This window comes from Lupinus angustifolius, chromosome LG01 (genome assembly GCF_001865875.1).
Source record: "Lupinus angustifolius cultivar Tanjil chromosome LG01, LupAngTanjil_v1.0, whole genome shotgun sequence".
NCBI lineage: Eukaryota > Viridiplantae > Streptophyta > Magnoliopsida > Fabales > Fabaceae > Lupinus > Lupinus angustifolius.
In genome coordinates this window covers 32,413,027-32,427,071 of record NC_032009.1, presented here as the reverse complement: position 1 = coordinate 32,427,071, position 14,045 = coordinate 32,413,027, and the positions used below count along the sequence as shown (strand labels likewise).

Sequence of the window (14,045 nt, the reverse complement as noted above, 5' to 3'; positions counted from 1 at the left end):
TTGAAAAAGCATAATAAAATAATGAGAATAAAATATATCTTGAGTAACTTATCTTATCTCGCTAATAAAAGTAGACATGTATATCCTTTTTTTAGTTTTATAAATATTTTTGTAGAAAATAATTAAATATAACACATATTATGATTGTAGTGGATAATTTATCTTTTTATATCAAAATATCTTTTATTCTCTTAAATAATTATTTTAATTAGGAGCGGGGAAAATGAGTAATAATGAAAAATAAAATAAGTCTACACGAAATATGCATTGTTACTTGTTAGGTGCAAGCTAGCTTATTTAGTGGACATATCAGACATGTAATAAAATTTTATTTACATCTCCTAAAAATTTTATTTACACTGTAAATTTTTTATCCAATATCATTATATTATACACTTTTCATATTTAATTAGAGTTTAATATTTATGCACAGATAGTGTAACATTTTTTACACTATTGACATATTATCTACTATTGATTTGTATTACTTTTGTTTGAGAGTCCATGATGATTAAAATATGAAAGGTAAATAATGGACTGTCAGTGTACAAAACACTTACATTATGTATACATATTAACTCCATTTAATTATTATTGACTATTATGAAAAAGTAATACAAATGAATAAAAAATAATGTATCACTATAATAACAGTAACAATGTATAAATATTACTCTCATTATTCATTATTCAATTATTTTAACCATATGGTATCAAAACCAATTCTATTACATGCAGTCAGCAAATTCGGTAAGAAAACACACACTACCTTGTGTCCCAAGGCAAAGCTCAAGCCCAACCTATATATATATATACATACATAGATATATATATATACATATATATACATACATATATATTATATATATATATATATATTCAGTGCATAGCTAGCTAATCACATATGAGGGACTAGTATTCAAAACAAAAGTAGCTTCATAAAAGAACATTTGAGTTTCTCCTTACACAATCAATAGATTTTAGCTTTAAAGTATGCATCCATTTGAAATTTTTATTAGCAAGGGGTTGATAAACATAGTAGAAGGGTGTGAAGAATACCAATTTATGAAGAAAGGTTTCTTAAAGGGAATGGGATTTATGGGGCATGCCACAACTTTGATGGCTCTTCATAAGAACAATGTTTCATGTAGTTTTGCAAGACAAGCTCGTTTAGATTGTTTTAGGATTTTCTCAAAGGCAGTGGGAATTAAAATTGGTAGTGATGCTAATGTCAAATATGCTTGGTATGGTGACTCATTGGATGAACTCATGGAGATTGTATCTTTTGGATTTAGTGGATGCAAAAATCATGATGATGGCCATGAATCTCATGGTGTTGGGATTTGCTTATTTTCTGCAAATTCTTCTATTGATAGGTAAGTATGGGATGATTAGAAATAGAGAGAAATCAAATAAGAACTTAATATTGTTTTCTACACGTGACTATAAAATTATATGCCTTATGATTGGAGATCTTAGTTTAAATTCTTGAAACCAAGGTTGTTAAAGCGTAGAGTCAACCTTGGAGCGGGAAGGGGTAGGATCGTAGAAGCGGTGGAGTGTAACACGAAGCGTAACTCTACTTAAGAAAACAGAGGAAAAAGATAGAAAAGAGTGGGTTGACATGACTTGTTAAAAAACAACAGTGACAGATGACATGGCTTGTTAAAAATCAGAGGGAAAAGATAGAAAAGAGTGGGTTGGAAAGGAGTAATGTTCTTGGGGAAGAAACAAAAAGATTTTGGGTGAAAAAGCACAGCCCTATTGTTGTTGTTGTGTGATTTGAGAAGAAGAGATGAATGAATGAAAAAATAATGCATATGATTTTTATAGAAATGGGCAAATGAATTTTTTTGATGAAATGTAAAGTTTTTACCATGTGGCAATAGCTGTGTAGAGAGATGAAAGGTTTATGAAGTTGGTGGCGGAAGATGAAAGGATTAGGTTTATTTTTATTTTGTAAAAACAAGTTGGGCTTAAAATAGGTTAAAATTGGGTATGGGCCAGACTGAGTCAAAACAAACCTGAAACTGCAAAAGGCATTTGAAACGGTTGTCTTATTCCTCAACTTGAAAAAGCGCAGCGATTCTGCGATTCTATGCTCCAACATGTCGCTCCGCCACGCTCTACATCTGGTTCGCTTTTCTACCCGTATCAACACAGTTTTCACCATGAAAAGCATTGAATTGTACGATCCAACGCTTTGAAGTGCGCTTTTGATAACCATGCTTGAAACAACCTATTAAAGTTTTAGATATTTACCCTATACAAACCCCACTAGATGGGAGCACGAGGCCTCTGCACCGAGTGGAACGTGACAATATTTGTAAAGTGGGTTTTATAAAAAAAAAATATTGTTAATTGGTGTTAGACATAAATCATTAAGTAAGACAAATCTAAATCATGTTTTATGAAAACTTTGGTGGCAAGCTATTTTTCTGCAACGCTCTGAAGTATCGTCACCGTAGTAGAGTTTAACCACTAAGTTTGGGATGGACTGATGTGGTTCCTCTATGCCTAGGAAACTAGAGTATGGAACCAAGTATAAAAGTATTGTTGAATGGAGTTCCAAATTTTACCTGATGGAGAATGGCTAAAGCTTTTATTGTTGTATTCTATGTTCTTTTATGACACCAACTTATTTCAAAGTAGTTTTATGAGAAAAAAGAGCTAAGAATTTGTTAGTTTCATTCACAATGCAATGTCTACAGTGGTAGATGAGCATGGATTTGAGGCATGTGCTTCTATGCAAAGTGATATTAGGAAATGTAGAAGTTGTTCCCGTTGGTTCGATTCAGAGCCAGTTCAATTCAAACCAATATGACACAAGTGTGAATGATATCTCTGATATGAGAAGACATATAATATGGACTTCTTTTATGAATTCACATATTTACCCTAATTACATTCTAAGTTTCAAGTATAATTATATGAAGGGTAAGTTTCAATACTATGCAATTCTTTGAATAAATTTATAACATGCACTTGAATTAATGATTGACAATGTATTTCTTGGTTTTGGTGCAGATCCACATATATATGGGGCACTAAAACCTCAATTGTTGTTTCCTAATCTAGTAGCAAGAGTTTCAAACCATTTGAAACCATCACAAATGTGCATGCTAGTTAAAAGCTACCGTGTTTACCAAGTAAGTAAACACTACTCTTAGTGAATAATTTCATGGTTCTTCTTTTGTGTTATTTGCACATGGATAGAGTCTTGGGTCATATTTTGTTACAAACCATATTTTGTTTCATATATTGTGTTGTATCAATGAAAATATGTCATGTTGATTAAAAAATTTAAAATTGTTGTTTTTGCTTTATTATTATTGACCTAATACAACATATGAGACGAGATATGAGACAACAAATCTCTTTTCATATCCACATGGTTTTGTTTATGTGATTTTTGGGTTTCTGAATTCTAACTAAGTACTTTTCCGTTCGGCAAATCCAAAAGTATTGGCAAGGTTTGACAGTTAAGTACATAAGATTTCCTTGGGCAACCTCGTACCTAGGACTATTGGATTCTTTATTGCATTGTAACCTCCCATGTCAAACCTTGCCAATACTTCTCACGCATACCTTCTTTGGAAAATGAAAATTCCATCTGGTCCATGTTTAACTTCTATTCCGAGAAAATGTCTCATCCTTTCCAAATCAGACATATCAAATTACAGCATCGCTGAATTTTTAAATTCATCACCTATGGCTCTATCATTCCCAGTAAAGATCAAATCATCAACATAAAGACTTGCTATTAATATCTTACCTCCTTGCGACTTTGTGAACAATATGTGTTCACTAAGACATTTCTCAAAACCTTCGCGCACAAAGTAAGCTTCAATTTTGTTGTACTAAGCTCGAGGCACCTGTTTAAGGCCATATAATGTCTTTCTTAGCATATAGACTTTCTCTTCTTCTCCTTTCTTTATGAATCCCTCAGGTTGCTGTACGAACACTTCCTCCTTGAGCTCCACGTGAAGTAAAGAACTTTTCACATCAAGTTAAAAAACTTCCCAACTAAATTGTGCAGCAATTGCGATTATCACACAGATGATATCAAGTCTTGCCACTGGAGCAAATACTTCAGTGTAATCTACTCCATGGCGTTGTGCATACCCTTTTGCCACCAGCCTTGCTTTGAGCTTCTCTACATCCCCATCTTCGTTAAGCATAGTTTTGAATACCCATTTAACTCCAATAGGTTTGACTCTTTTAGGCAATACAGTAAGTTCTCAAGTTTGATTCCTCTATATAGCTTCAATTTATGTTGACATTGCTTCTCTCCAATTTTTGCTCTTCATTGCTTCTTCAAACGAAATTGGAACATCCTCAGTCATCATCATCATTACATTCAGATTTTCTTATTCAGAAAATCCTTCTCCTGTTTCATAATCTACCATCCAATCTGGTGGTCTTCTTCCTCGTTCACCCCTCCCTTCATTCAATTCTCCATTATTATTTGGCTCATTAGAAGATGCAGGTGCCTATGTCGGACTGCTATTCAAATTGTTTGAGCTTGTTTCACCATTTTCCTTTTCATCTTGGTCATCATCTCCATCATTTTTATCCTTATATTCAACTTCAACTTGCAAACATAAGAAATTTTTCGGTTGCATAGAGGCTAACACATGAAATATTCTATTCTCACTCATGTTAGTTTGCATAATCAACCCATCATAGGATGAAATATTTTGCAAGTCCCATCCTGAATTAAAATGGCTAACCCTTCTCTTGAAGTTGTCCCATGCTTAATAAGTTGTTTTTGAGCTCAGGGACATTAGATATTACTTGAGTTATGTTTTTCAATTGCATCCTTATACTTCCTTTTTCTGTCACTACCATTCTCATATCATTCTCAAGCTTTATTGTCCTGCTGAAATCTTCTTCCAAATTCATAAACCATTCTTTGTTCTCTGTCATATGGTTATTGCAGCTCGATTCAAGCTACCATATCTCTTCTCTCTTTGTTTGAAAAGGTTCTTCATAGGACATCAATAAGATCTCTTCTTCTTCTTCTTCCAACTCAGCATAATTTTCATTCTTTTTCCAGCTAGGACACTCATATTGAAAGTGCCCCAACCTATGATATTTGAAACACTCAATATTAGCTATGTTTAGAAGTTGTCTCCCTCTACCTCTGCCATGTTCTCCTCTAAACACTCCCTGATCCATTCTTTTGCTTTATCTATCTTCTTGAGCCACTTTCAACACATTATTCCTCTTGATATCCCTACATTCTTTGTTCATGAACCAACAGACTACCATGCAACTCATCAGTGCTCAAAGAACTTAGATCATTTGACTCCTCTATTGAGCAAACAACATAATTGAACTTAGGCGTCAATAATCTATGTATCTTACTAACCATTGTACTCTGCTCCATTGTCTCACCATTTGATTTCATATTGTCACCAAAGTCAAGGTTCGTCCGAAAAAGTTGTCCACCTTTTCTCCTTATTTCATGGCAAGCAACTCAAACTCTCTTCTCAAGGTTTGAAGTTGTGCCCTTTTTACCTTTGTGGATCCTTGATACTTTTGTTTCATTGAATTCCAAATTGCCTTTGATGTCCCCTTGTCAAGAATTGTTTCGAGGATTTCTCTATCAATTGCCTAGAATAAGAAGTTCTTGACCTTAGATCTTTGAGTTTGGCCTCCTCCACGACCTTCCTCTGTGTTTCACTTGCTAATGTTGTCCCAATTGTCGTCATCATTGACCAATAATCATAATGATCATCGAACCTCGGAATGGATGATTGCACAAACTTATCTAAAATTGACATCTTATCCCTCTCTGTGTTTACTCACACTTCTTACACACACTCAATTACTCTATATCTCTTTGTGTTTAACTCACACTTCTTACACACACTCAATCACTATATATCAGGCCCCTTGCGGAACTCTGATATCAATTGTTAGAACTCATAAATTAAGGGATAGTAGAAAGAAGAAAGATTGTTTAGATTGTATTGATCAATTGAGACTATATATAGTCTTATTCAAAACAGAAAAAGAAACATAGCAGACCATATTTTCAATACCTATAATGTGACAACTAAAAAACCGAAAAACATTTTTATTCTCCTAATGACTAAGACAAAACGGCTGAAACGGCTAAATGCTAAATATTCCCAACATAGTTTGTATCACTCATTATTGTTTTGTCCAAAGCTCTTCCCTTTTCTTTTGGTATCCAACTACCATGCAAACCAAACGGATCCTTGAACCACAAGATGTTTTGTTGCCTTATATGGTGTCACCACATTGTGTTCTAGGTTTTTGTTTCAACCACAATGTCAATGATTATGAACTAGTGAGGCTTCACTCTTTTGAGGACATAGAAAATGCATGTTTGGATGATTCTCTTATCAAAATTTGTGGTTAAGAGTTGTAAAGTAATCAATAAAAACTGGTTTTGTGGAAATGTTGTGGTCCATGTTTGACTATGAATGGAACTTTATTTTGGACCGAGTACAATATCAAATTGGAGGGAAAGGGAACTTAATTTACCAAGATTGGGTTTCCCTTTAAGCCCAAGGGTTGTTCAGAAGATTATATCAAAGTTACAGTCTACAATGATTCACTTGATTTGTTTATTGCTTATTTGGTTAGGATGTTATTGCGAGTTGGTTTTCGGAGGATAATGAATGAAATTTTTTTTTTGAGAGTCATCACATATACTTCTGAAATGATTCTGAAGTCTTTCATTTTTTTTTTATTCTTCTCCAAAATTTAACCCAGATCCTTAGAGAATAGTAATATGGAACAACTCTTAGATTTGTGGGTATTTCATGATAAATACGAAGGAATTGAGTGTTGGATTAAGTTATATACTATAGGGGTGTTTTCAGGATTAGAGTGCCTAGTTGGTATTTGGAAAGATGAATTTCTTGTGGCAACACCTAAAGTTCTACAATGGTAGTTGAATCATAGCTTTGCTTGAGGAGGATGATCTTGGAACTAGATAGTGGAGGGACAAGTACCGGAAGAGATTATAACATGTGGTCATTAAAAAACATTAACGGTATAGATTTTAAATTATTTTTAAATAAAAAATTGTAAATCATGAAACTAATATTGATTTCAGCACTAGAGAAGACCTTAGCCCAATGATTTTGTAGCTGAATTTTCCTATAAAATGAGAGCTAGAATCTTTTGTAATTTTTGCTCATGAGCAACAACGTCACTCAATATAATGTATAATGAAAGACTAAAGACTACAATGAACTTTGTTTTCTATCTCTTATGTCATCTAAACCTATTATGAAGACATTATCATCTAGTTTAAGCATGCTTCAAAAATAGAGGAAGGGTACAGAATTTGCTTATTAACCAACAAAAAGTGAATTATAGCCTGTATGAAAAGGTTACAACATTGAGAGTTTAGCCTAGAATTTTGCAAAAGTTTAGGGCCAAAATAACAGAACTAGCCTAAATATTTCAGATAACTTGTTCTGTTGTATTTTTCCACCACTATATTTATAGACAATGTTTCTCTAATTTGAGGTTCTCTACAAAGTATGAGTGTATTTATCAGTAGGTTGTAGTGAATTAACATAATAACAATATTCATCATATTGTTTTCTAATTGGTGTACACGATTAAGAATTATAATTAATATGTCCTTTTTTATTTATGCAAGTATTTCTTAATTTACGTTTTATGTTTCTAGAATAATTATAGTCAATGCATTCCACTAGTTATCCTATTAAGTATCTAGGGGTAGAATTATAGAAAACATAGTTAACATTGGTGGTTTTATGTAAAGGGAAACAAAAAGGAACAATTTTTCTATTAAACAAATGATTAAAATGTGTAATCATCTGATTTTCGGTTGAATATCAGCTCTACAATTTAAGAAAAGATTGTGTTCAATTTTAATAGTAGAATCGATATTAAGGTCGAAAGTAAGTTTAACCTCTTCTTAAAAACCGTAAAGTCAATATTCAACCAAAGATCGAGTTACAAAAAATAATAGATGGAGTCTTAGAAACAAAACATGTATAAGTTTTTGAAATCTAAGCGGTAGAAGAAATATACTTTTTTATTATATACATTCTAGCCACACAGAAAATTTTCTTCTTCTAATTTAGTTAGAAGAATGTTGGCTTTCCCAAAAAAAAATGTTACACTCTCCAGGGTATGGTTTTCCCACCAATCACAGAATAAACTAAGAACATAGAGAAACCTTATATAGCAATTTCAGTAAAACCTATGAGTAATGAAATTCATATGTTCCATGCAGTCCTAAATAGCATGGCAAACCATAAACAAACCCATAACAAAAAATGAATGTAATGGGGTTATTAGAAGGATCCATTTTATGTGAAGCATTTTAGGCTAAGAGCCAAAAATTTCTTTGGGTTTTAGTATTGAGAACATAGCCTCCACTTTGACCTTTCCTTTGTACTCCAACACAAACGCATGAGCTGTTTTGGATCAAATACTCTGCTGTGTCTATCATTTTTGCTCCTTTCATAGATCCTCCTCCTCCTGAACGCTTATATCTGTAGCCATATACATTTAATCATTAGCCATCAACATGTTAACTTCACCACCGGTGACATGAAACTAAAAAAAGTGCGGCCTAGTACACGACTTGGAGAGACTATTTCTAGGATTTGAATTCGTGACCTTATAGTTATTAAGCATCAACCTTACTGTTGTGCTAAAAATTGTTATTTGAGGATATCTGGATAAAGAATGCAATTATTTATATTAGGTGAGAACCTCAGGTGAAGAACGTTGTAGTTTTGTGATTCTACATGTCTGCCCATATCCTTATCATTTTTATTTGACTCGTCCTCCACATGGAAGCCTCTAACCATTGAGGTATCCAATTATTATCGGGTATGAGAAGAGTGAAGAACACACAAATGAGATATCACGTCTTGAATCAAAATTTTAAGATAATGATTTCATGAATCTTTTCCATTTACGATGTCTTCCCTCATATCTAATGCGACAATTTACACTTAAATAAACTCAACAATATTCCTATACAATATAGTTTATACACACACAAAACCATATCATGCAATGTCAAATAGAGAGAAGAAACAAGATGATATAGGAAAGGCACAATGAATCTGAAAAATGTAGTTCCATGCAAAAAATAATAAAATAGTAGTATGAAGTAGAACATTACCCTAATAATGCAGAAGAAAAACTGCGTTTCTGACCTATAACTATAACATCAACCCCTTCATTGTTGCTATATAAAAGAATAGTAGAAGCTCTATCTTTACCATCCATATCCACCCTCAAAACACGTACTTTCATCTTAGGTTGAGAAACCCTACATGCATGCTTCATTTCTTCAAGAAAATCAACCTCTCCTTCTCCTGTTGCTGCTGCTGCTCCTCCTCCTCCAAGGTCCAATGATGCAGTGGTTGAGCTTCCTAGTGAAGGCATCTTTAGGAAGGTAGAGATCGTGTTTCGCCACGAACTCGGGTTCTCAACATGAAAGAGAATCAATTCATCTTGTTCAAGAACAGCATGTGATAGTGCATATTGTAATGCACCTGCTGATTCCCTTGTTGGATCAGCTACAACCATTACCTTACGTGCTTGTGTACCATTCCTGTTGTTATTATTTGCCATGTTTTTGTATCTTATTATTAACAACCACAACCAGGACCACGACCACGATTACGATATCTCGAACCAGCTTAGCCACCCTGGAGAGAGCTAAAGAGAACAAGGATCAAAAGTGAAATATAATAATATGAGAAGCTCATTTTTTTGTGAGGAGTTAATCTCATAGGAACAGCAAATAGTTAAATTTGTTAGTTCCAATTAGATGCTCCTTTGTTTTCCCTTACTATATTTAGTATGAAGTTGATATATCATTGAAACACCATCCTTGAGACTCGGTCAAATCCAATAGTATAGTCCTATATTGTCCATACTATTTATACATTGTAATTCTTATATGGACAAGAATATCATTTAGACTCTTGATACATGTACAACATAATTTTACAGCTTTCTCTTTACAATAGACAAATTATTTTTATCCCATTTAGTTTTCATCTTTTATACACACAATTCCTTTCTACAGGGTGTGTCCGGCCTAATTTATTTTCTAATGAGATTAAGGTTTGATTGTTGTTGTTTTTAGTATATTTGTCTGTTCACAAGACTTGTTGTTGAGCATTATAAGCATATGTGTCTTAAAAACACCCCTTGAATTTGATCTTGAAATGTTTGGCAATCTATCAATTTCATGTCTTGATTCAATGTTGTCATTATCATCTCTGTTCTTTGTTCTTGAGAAGGTGAATCTGGATGGATGGACTCTAGAGAGGAGTCTTTTAGTATCGACTGAGAAGTACTTGAACACGCTGGAGAGGTACCTGAAAATGTTCTCCAATGATCAAGTTAGTATGTGAAAGATAAGTAAAATATTAGAAAATAGTATCAAGAGATATATTAAGAGCTTGGAGAATAATAAGCAATAGATAAAAGTGAGAGAGTAAGTAAGTAAGTGGTTCAGTAAACTTCCTCAATAGGGAAATCCCTTATTTATAATGGTAAGATGAGAGGAATATTTCTTGTAGATGTTGTTGGTCTAGTCGACCAAATGGTTTGTCGGGTCTGTCACAAACAAGCGAAAGTTGTTTTACCATATGAGGTGGCTTTGGCAGATCTGTGTTGTCTAGTCATTGGTAGAACATCTCTTCGTGTTGTCTAGTCTTTTTGGTTCAAAGTCCGGGAGAGCTTAAGGACTATCTCTCTTATCCGGCTTATGAAGCTAACCATAATATTCTTTTTGGAGTGGGGTGGAACACTCTCTTTCTTTTGCATTCGTGAGTGATAAGACAAGAAGCTACACTCTCTGCATTTATGTACAAATTTTTTTGCCAGTGTTTGTCCTATACTTTAATCCTTTTGTAAATTCATGAATTGTCAAGTAAATATATCTTAGTGTAGTTAGTTAATAGCTGCTGCATCATTGTTCAAGCAACTTGGCTTCTTAGTAACCTTGTATTCTGCTATGATCAATTTGCATCAAAGTGAATACCTACTATTGGATATTGGTAACAAATTTAACCCTTTTCGGAATCTTACCAGGTGATTGTAACAACTTATATTCTGGTTTTTGGTTCAATCCTTAAATGAGTGAAAGCATTATATGCTTGGTTTGTTGGTGATATACTAAAAGGTGAATTTAACAACCTATAAGTAAATGATTATGATGTTCAACACTTCAACTATTTCAAGCAAGAGTTAAGGTAGGTTGCACAATACAAGTATCCAAATGTACTGAATGAACACATTTAAGTTTGAACATGTAGAACTCATTAGGTATTATTAAAAAACTAGCATCTATTGCATTCAAAATCCATGTTTATGTTGCATGATGATTTCTGACATGACCATATCTCCTATTTATATACAACTTTGAGGTTAGGAATATAGGCAGAATTTTCTAAACTAGCCTTCTGTCCACTATGATTCTTACCAATCATCTATTTTAGTGCAAACTTGATAATTTGAAGGTCCTTAATGTGATTTATTGTGTTCACTATAAATACAATAAAATAAAATGACATGCTAGTTGATATTAGATACAGGGTTCTCTATGGAAGAAAAAGCTAATATTGCAGAAAAACTTCCTACAAGAACCTATAAATCCTTTTTGGCTCCACCACTTTTGTGGCATTTATGATCAACTAACAGCCATATATAGATAAAAGGTGATGATAGTTTCAATACTAATGGTAAATCTTGCAAAAACTTCTGGAACACTTGGTGATTTCCAGCATATTATCATGTAACGAATGAATCGACCGGCATTGTTTCTCGTCTAGATGTAATTTGCTAGGTGAAATGAAGCCAAGCCACATATGAACAGCAGCAGCAAGGAACAAGAAGTAGATGTAGCAGCATCAGGGCTTTCAGTTGGTTCCGAACCATAGACGGTTGAGTCGCCGCCTGGCATTGTTGTACTTGGTGGAGTTGGAGACACAGGAGCTGGTGGACTTGGTGGGCTAACATATGGTGTTGGTGGGCCCAAGCTGCATTTTTGTGTTACATATTAGCATGCATATATAGGATTACATCTTTATGTTTTATTCATCATTATAGATACATGTAGTTGCTGCAAATTCTCACCTTAGTGTTTTTGCTGATGCATAGTGGCAGCTTCCACTACCTGCAATGATGTTAGATGTTATTTCCTAGTTTAAGGTAGAGAAGCACATATAATAGACACAATAAAGTAGGAATTTTTTTACAGTCCAATCCCATTAGAAACAAAGGAAAATTATGAAACAAATGAAGCATACAATCTTCAGATCACAAATGATGACATTAGTTTGGATTAAATTGGTGAGAAAGTCACTAAGCTATGTAGGCAAAGTTAACTCTGCCGCATCGCCTTCGAGATTTTGGATGAAAAGTTTCTTTTAACCATTTTTCTAAGGTACATAACTAATTTTATTTTGTATGTTTGATGAAATCCTTACTTGGATCATTGCTTGTAAGTGATGCTGTTCCTCCGAAAGCACAGCTGGTAGGTGCTGGATTCTTCTGGTAGTAGTCATTGAATGCATAAGAAGCATGATCGCGAAGAGTGTTCGGGTTGTAACATGTTGAACCTGGTTGAATTGGTGAGCAATCTGCACCTCCCCAGCCACAAGCATAGTCAAGAGCAACCTGTAGAGCAGTGTCTGAAGCTCCTTGGTTAGCAACACACCACTGACCACTCCCTGATGATGATGTTGTTGGTGTTGTAGGATTCGTATTCGGAGTTGTAGGATTCGTATTCGGAGTTGTTGTAGTTGGTGTTGTTGGGTTTTGTCCTAATGTATCAGGTGATTGAGGAGTTGTAGGGTTACCCTGATAAGGATTTTGAGTGTCTGGAGTTGTAGGGTTATTCCCTTGATAAGTATTTCCTGTGTCTGGTGTTCCTGTGTCTGGAGTTGTGGGGTTGATAATAGGAATATCATCTAACTGTGTACCTAATTCAGATGATGAGAATGTTCCCTTGTTTTCTTCATCAACTAATATTTTTGCTGTACATGTACCTGCAAAAGAAACCAACAAAGATCCTATAAACTCTTCTTTAGGACACAAGTCAAAAGAATTTGCTGAACTAATGTGTTCCACAGATTATGGGTATCCCCTCCTCCTATGGGTAAGGAACTAATCCTTTTCGGAGTGTGTGACTGCCCCTCTCAACAAGTGGCATTCCCGGAATCGAACCTTTGACCTTTTGGTCAACTTGAGATCTAACAGGGTCTTACACCACTAAACCAACTCTGTGTTGGTTGTGTTCCACAGATTAATGATCAATGAATGGTTGTGATGTACATAAGTTGTATAAACTCTTTCTAAAGTTATCATGAATTAATCCAAACTGCACATGATCAAGTTCATTGCAGTTGAATCTATAACTATGAATAACTATAACCTTAGAAATGGAAACTACCATTGATAATTCAGTGTACAACTCTTAATGGCTTCACTTATATAATCTTCAGAATCAAAAGCTGGTTTTGTTATAAATACTTAGGATAAAAAAACTATACTACATTATAGTCTTAATTATTATACCTGAACTGAAGAAAAGAAACAAGGAGAATAAGGTAAGGTGCCAACTTCTTGCACTCATTTCTGTAGTTTGTTTCTATGCTTGGATTTGATTGCTGATATTTCCTTCTAGATTAAGAGCAGTGTTTATGAGCTAAGATTTATTAAACAAGGGAAGCAACAGAAAAAGTTTTTTATTCATTTAATGTACATCTTTTATATATTTGTATATAATAAAAACTTGAAGAATCATAGCTTTCTTGGATCATGGAGAGAAGAAAGAATATAAGAAAACTTGAGAAAAGAGACATAGGATAGTTTATATTAGCAAGCAAGGGAAGGTACATAAACAAGTGAAAAAAGATGCATGGAGATTGAAAAGGCAAAAGCCTGATCTATTTGATATTAAATCTGATGCTTGAAGTTGCAACATATATATAAAGACTCACTCATGTTAGAACAATGCGCTATTATGAGAAATAAAACATTTAATATGG

The 14,045-nt window shown here is 33.9% G+C and overlaps 3 protein-coding genes and 1 pseudogene across 3 annotated transcripts; 2 read left to right on the top strand and 2 right to left on the bottom strand.

Annotated features, from left to right (window-relative positions):
* Nucleotides 1,057-3,976, top strand: LOC109335887 (probable inactive poly [ADP-ribose] polymerase SRO2). The gene is given in 5 exon segments (XM_019572171.1): nt 1,057-1,376; nt 2,686-2,728; nt 2,730-2,937; nt 3,028-3,149; nt 3,950-3,976. Coding segments are annotated over 5 exon segments (711 nt in total). The 5' UTR covers nt 1,057-1,065.
* Nucleotides 6,128-6,977, top strand: LOC109335814 (annotated as a pseudogene).
* LOC109343109 lies at nt 8,176-9,803 on the bottom strand. The gene is made up of 2 exons (XM_019581252.1): nt 9,158-9,803; nt 8,176-8,516 (listed from the first exon to the last, which is right to left on the bottom strand). The coding sequence occupies exons 1-2, from the start codon at nt 9,610-9,612 to the stop codon at nt 8,345-8,347; spliced, it is 627 nt and encodes a 208-aa protein (XP_019436797.1). The 5' UTR covers nt 9,613-9,803; the 3' UTR covers nt 8,176-8,344.
* LOC109360823 (proteoglycan 4-like) lies at nt 11,562-13,772 on the bottom strand. The gene is made up of 4 exons (XM_019605969.1): nt 13,573-13,772; nt 12,483-13,043; nt 12,130-12,169; nt 11,562-12,032 (listed from the first exon to the last, which is right to left on the bottom strand). Exons 1-4 carry the CDS (start codon nt 13,628-13,630, stop codon nt 11,822-11,824), a joined length of 870 nt encoding a protein of 289 aa, XP_019461514.1. The 5' UTR covers nt 13,631-13,772; the 3' UTR covers nt 11,562-11,821.

Excerpts from the sequence above, each read along its gene's own strand:
- LOC109343109 (XM_019581252.1), bottom strand. The coding sequence starts at position 9,612 with ATGGCAAATAATAACAACAGGAATGGTACACAAGCACGTAAGGTAATG. Across the intron at positions 8,517-9,157 it reads TTTTCTTCTGCATTATTAGG|ATATAAGCGTTCAGGAGGAG; the intron begins GTAATGTTCTAC and ends ATATGGCTACAG.
- LOC109360823 (XM_019605969.1), bottom strand. The coding sequence starts at position 13,630 with ATGAGTGCAAGAAGTTGGCACCTTACCTTATTCTCCTTGTTTCTTTTC. Across the intron at positions 13,044-13,572 it reads GTTTCTTTTCTTCAGTTCAG|GTACATGTACAGCAAAAATA; the intron begins GTATAATAATTA and ends TTTCTTTTGCAG. Across the intron at positions 12,170-12,482 it reads ACTTACAAGCAATGATCCAA|GTAGTGGAAGCTGCCACTAT; the intron begins GTAAGGATTTCA and ends ACATCATTGCAG.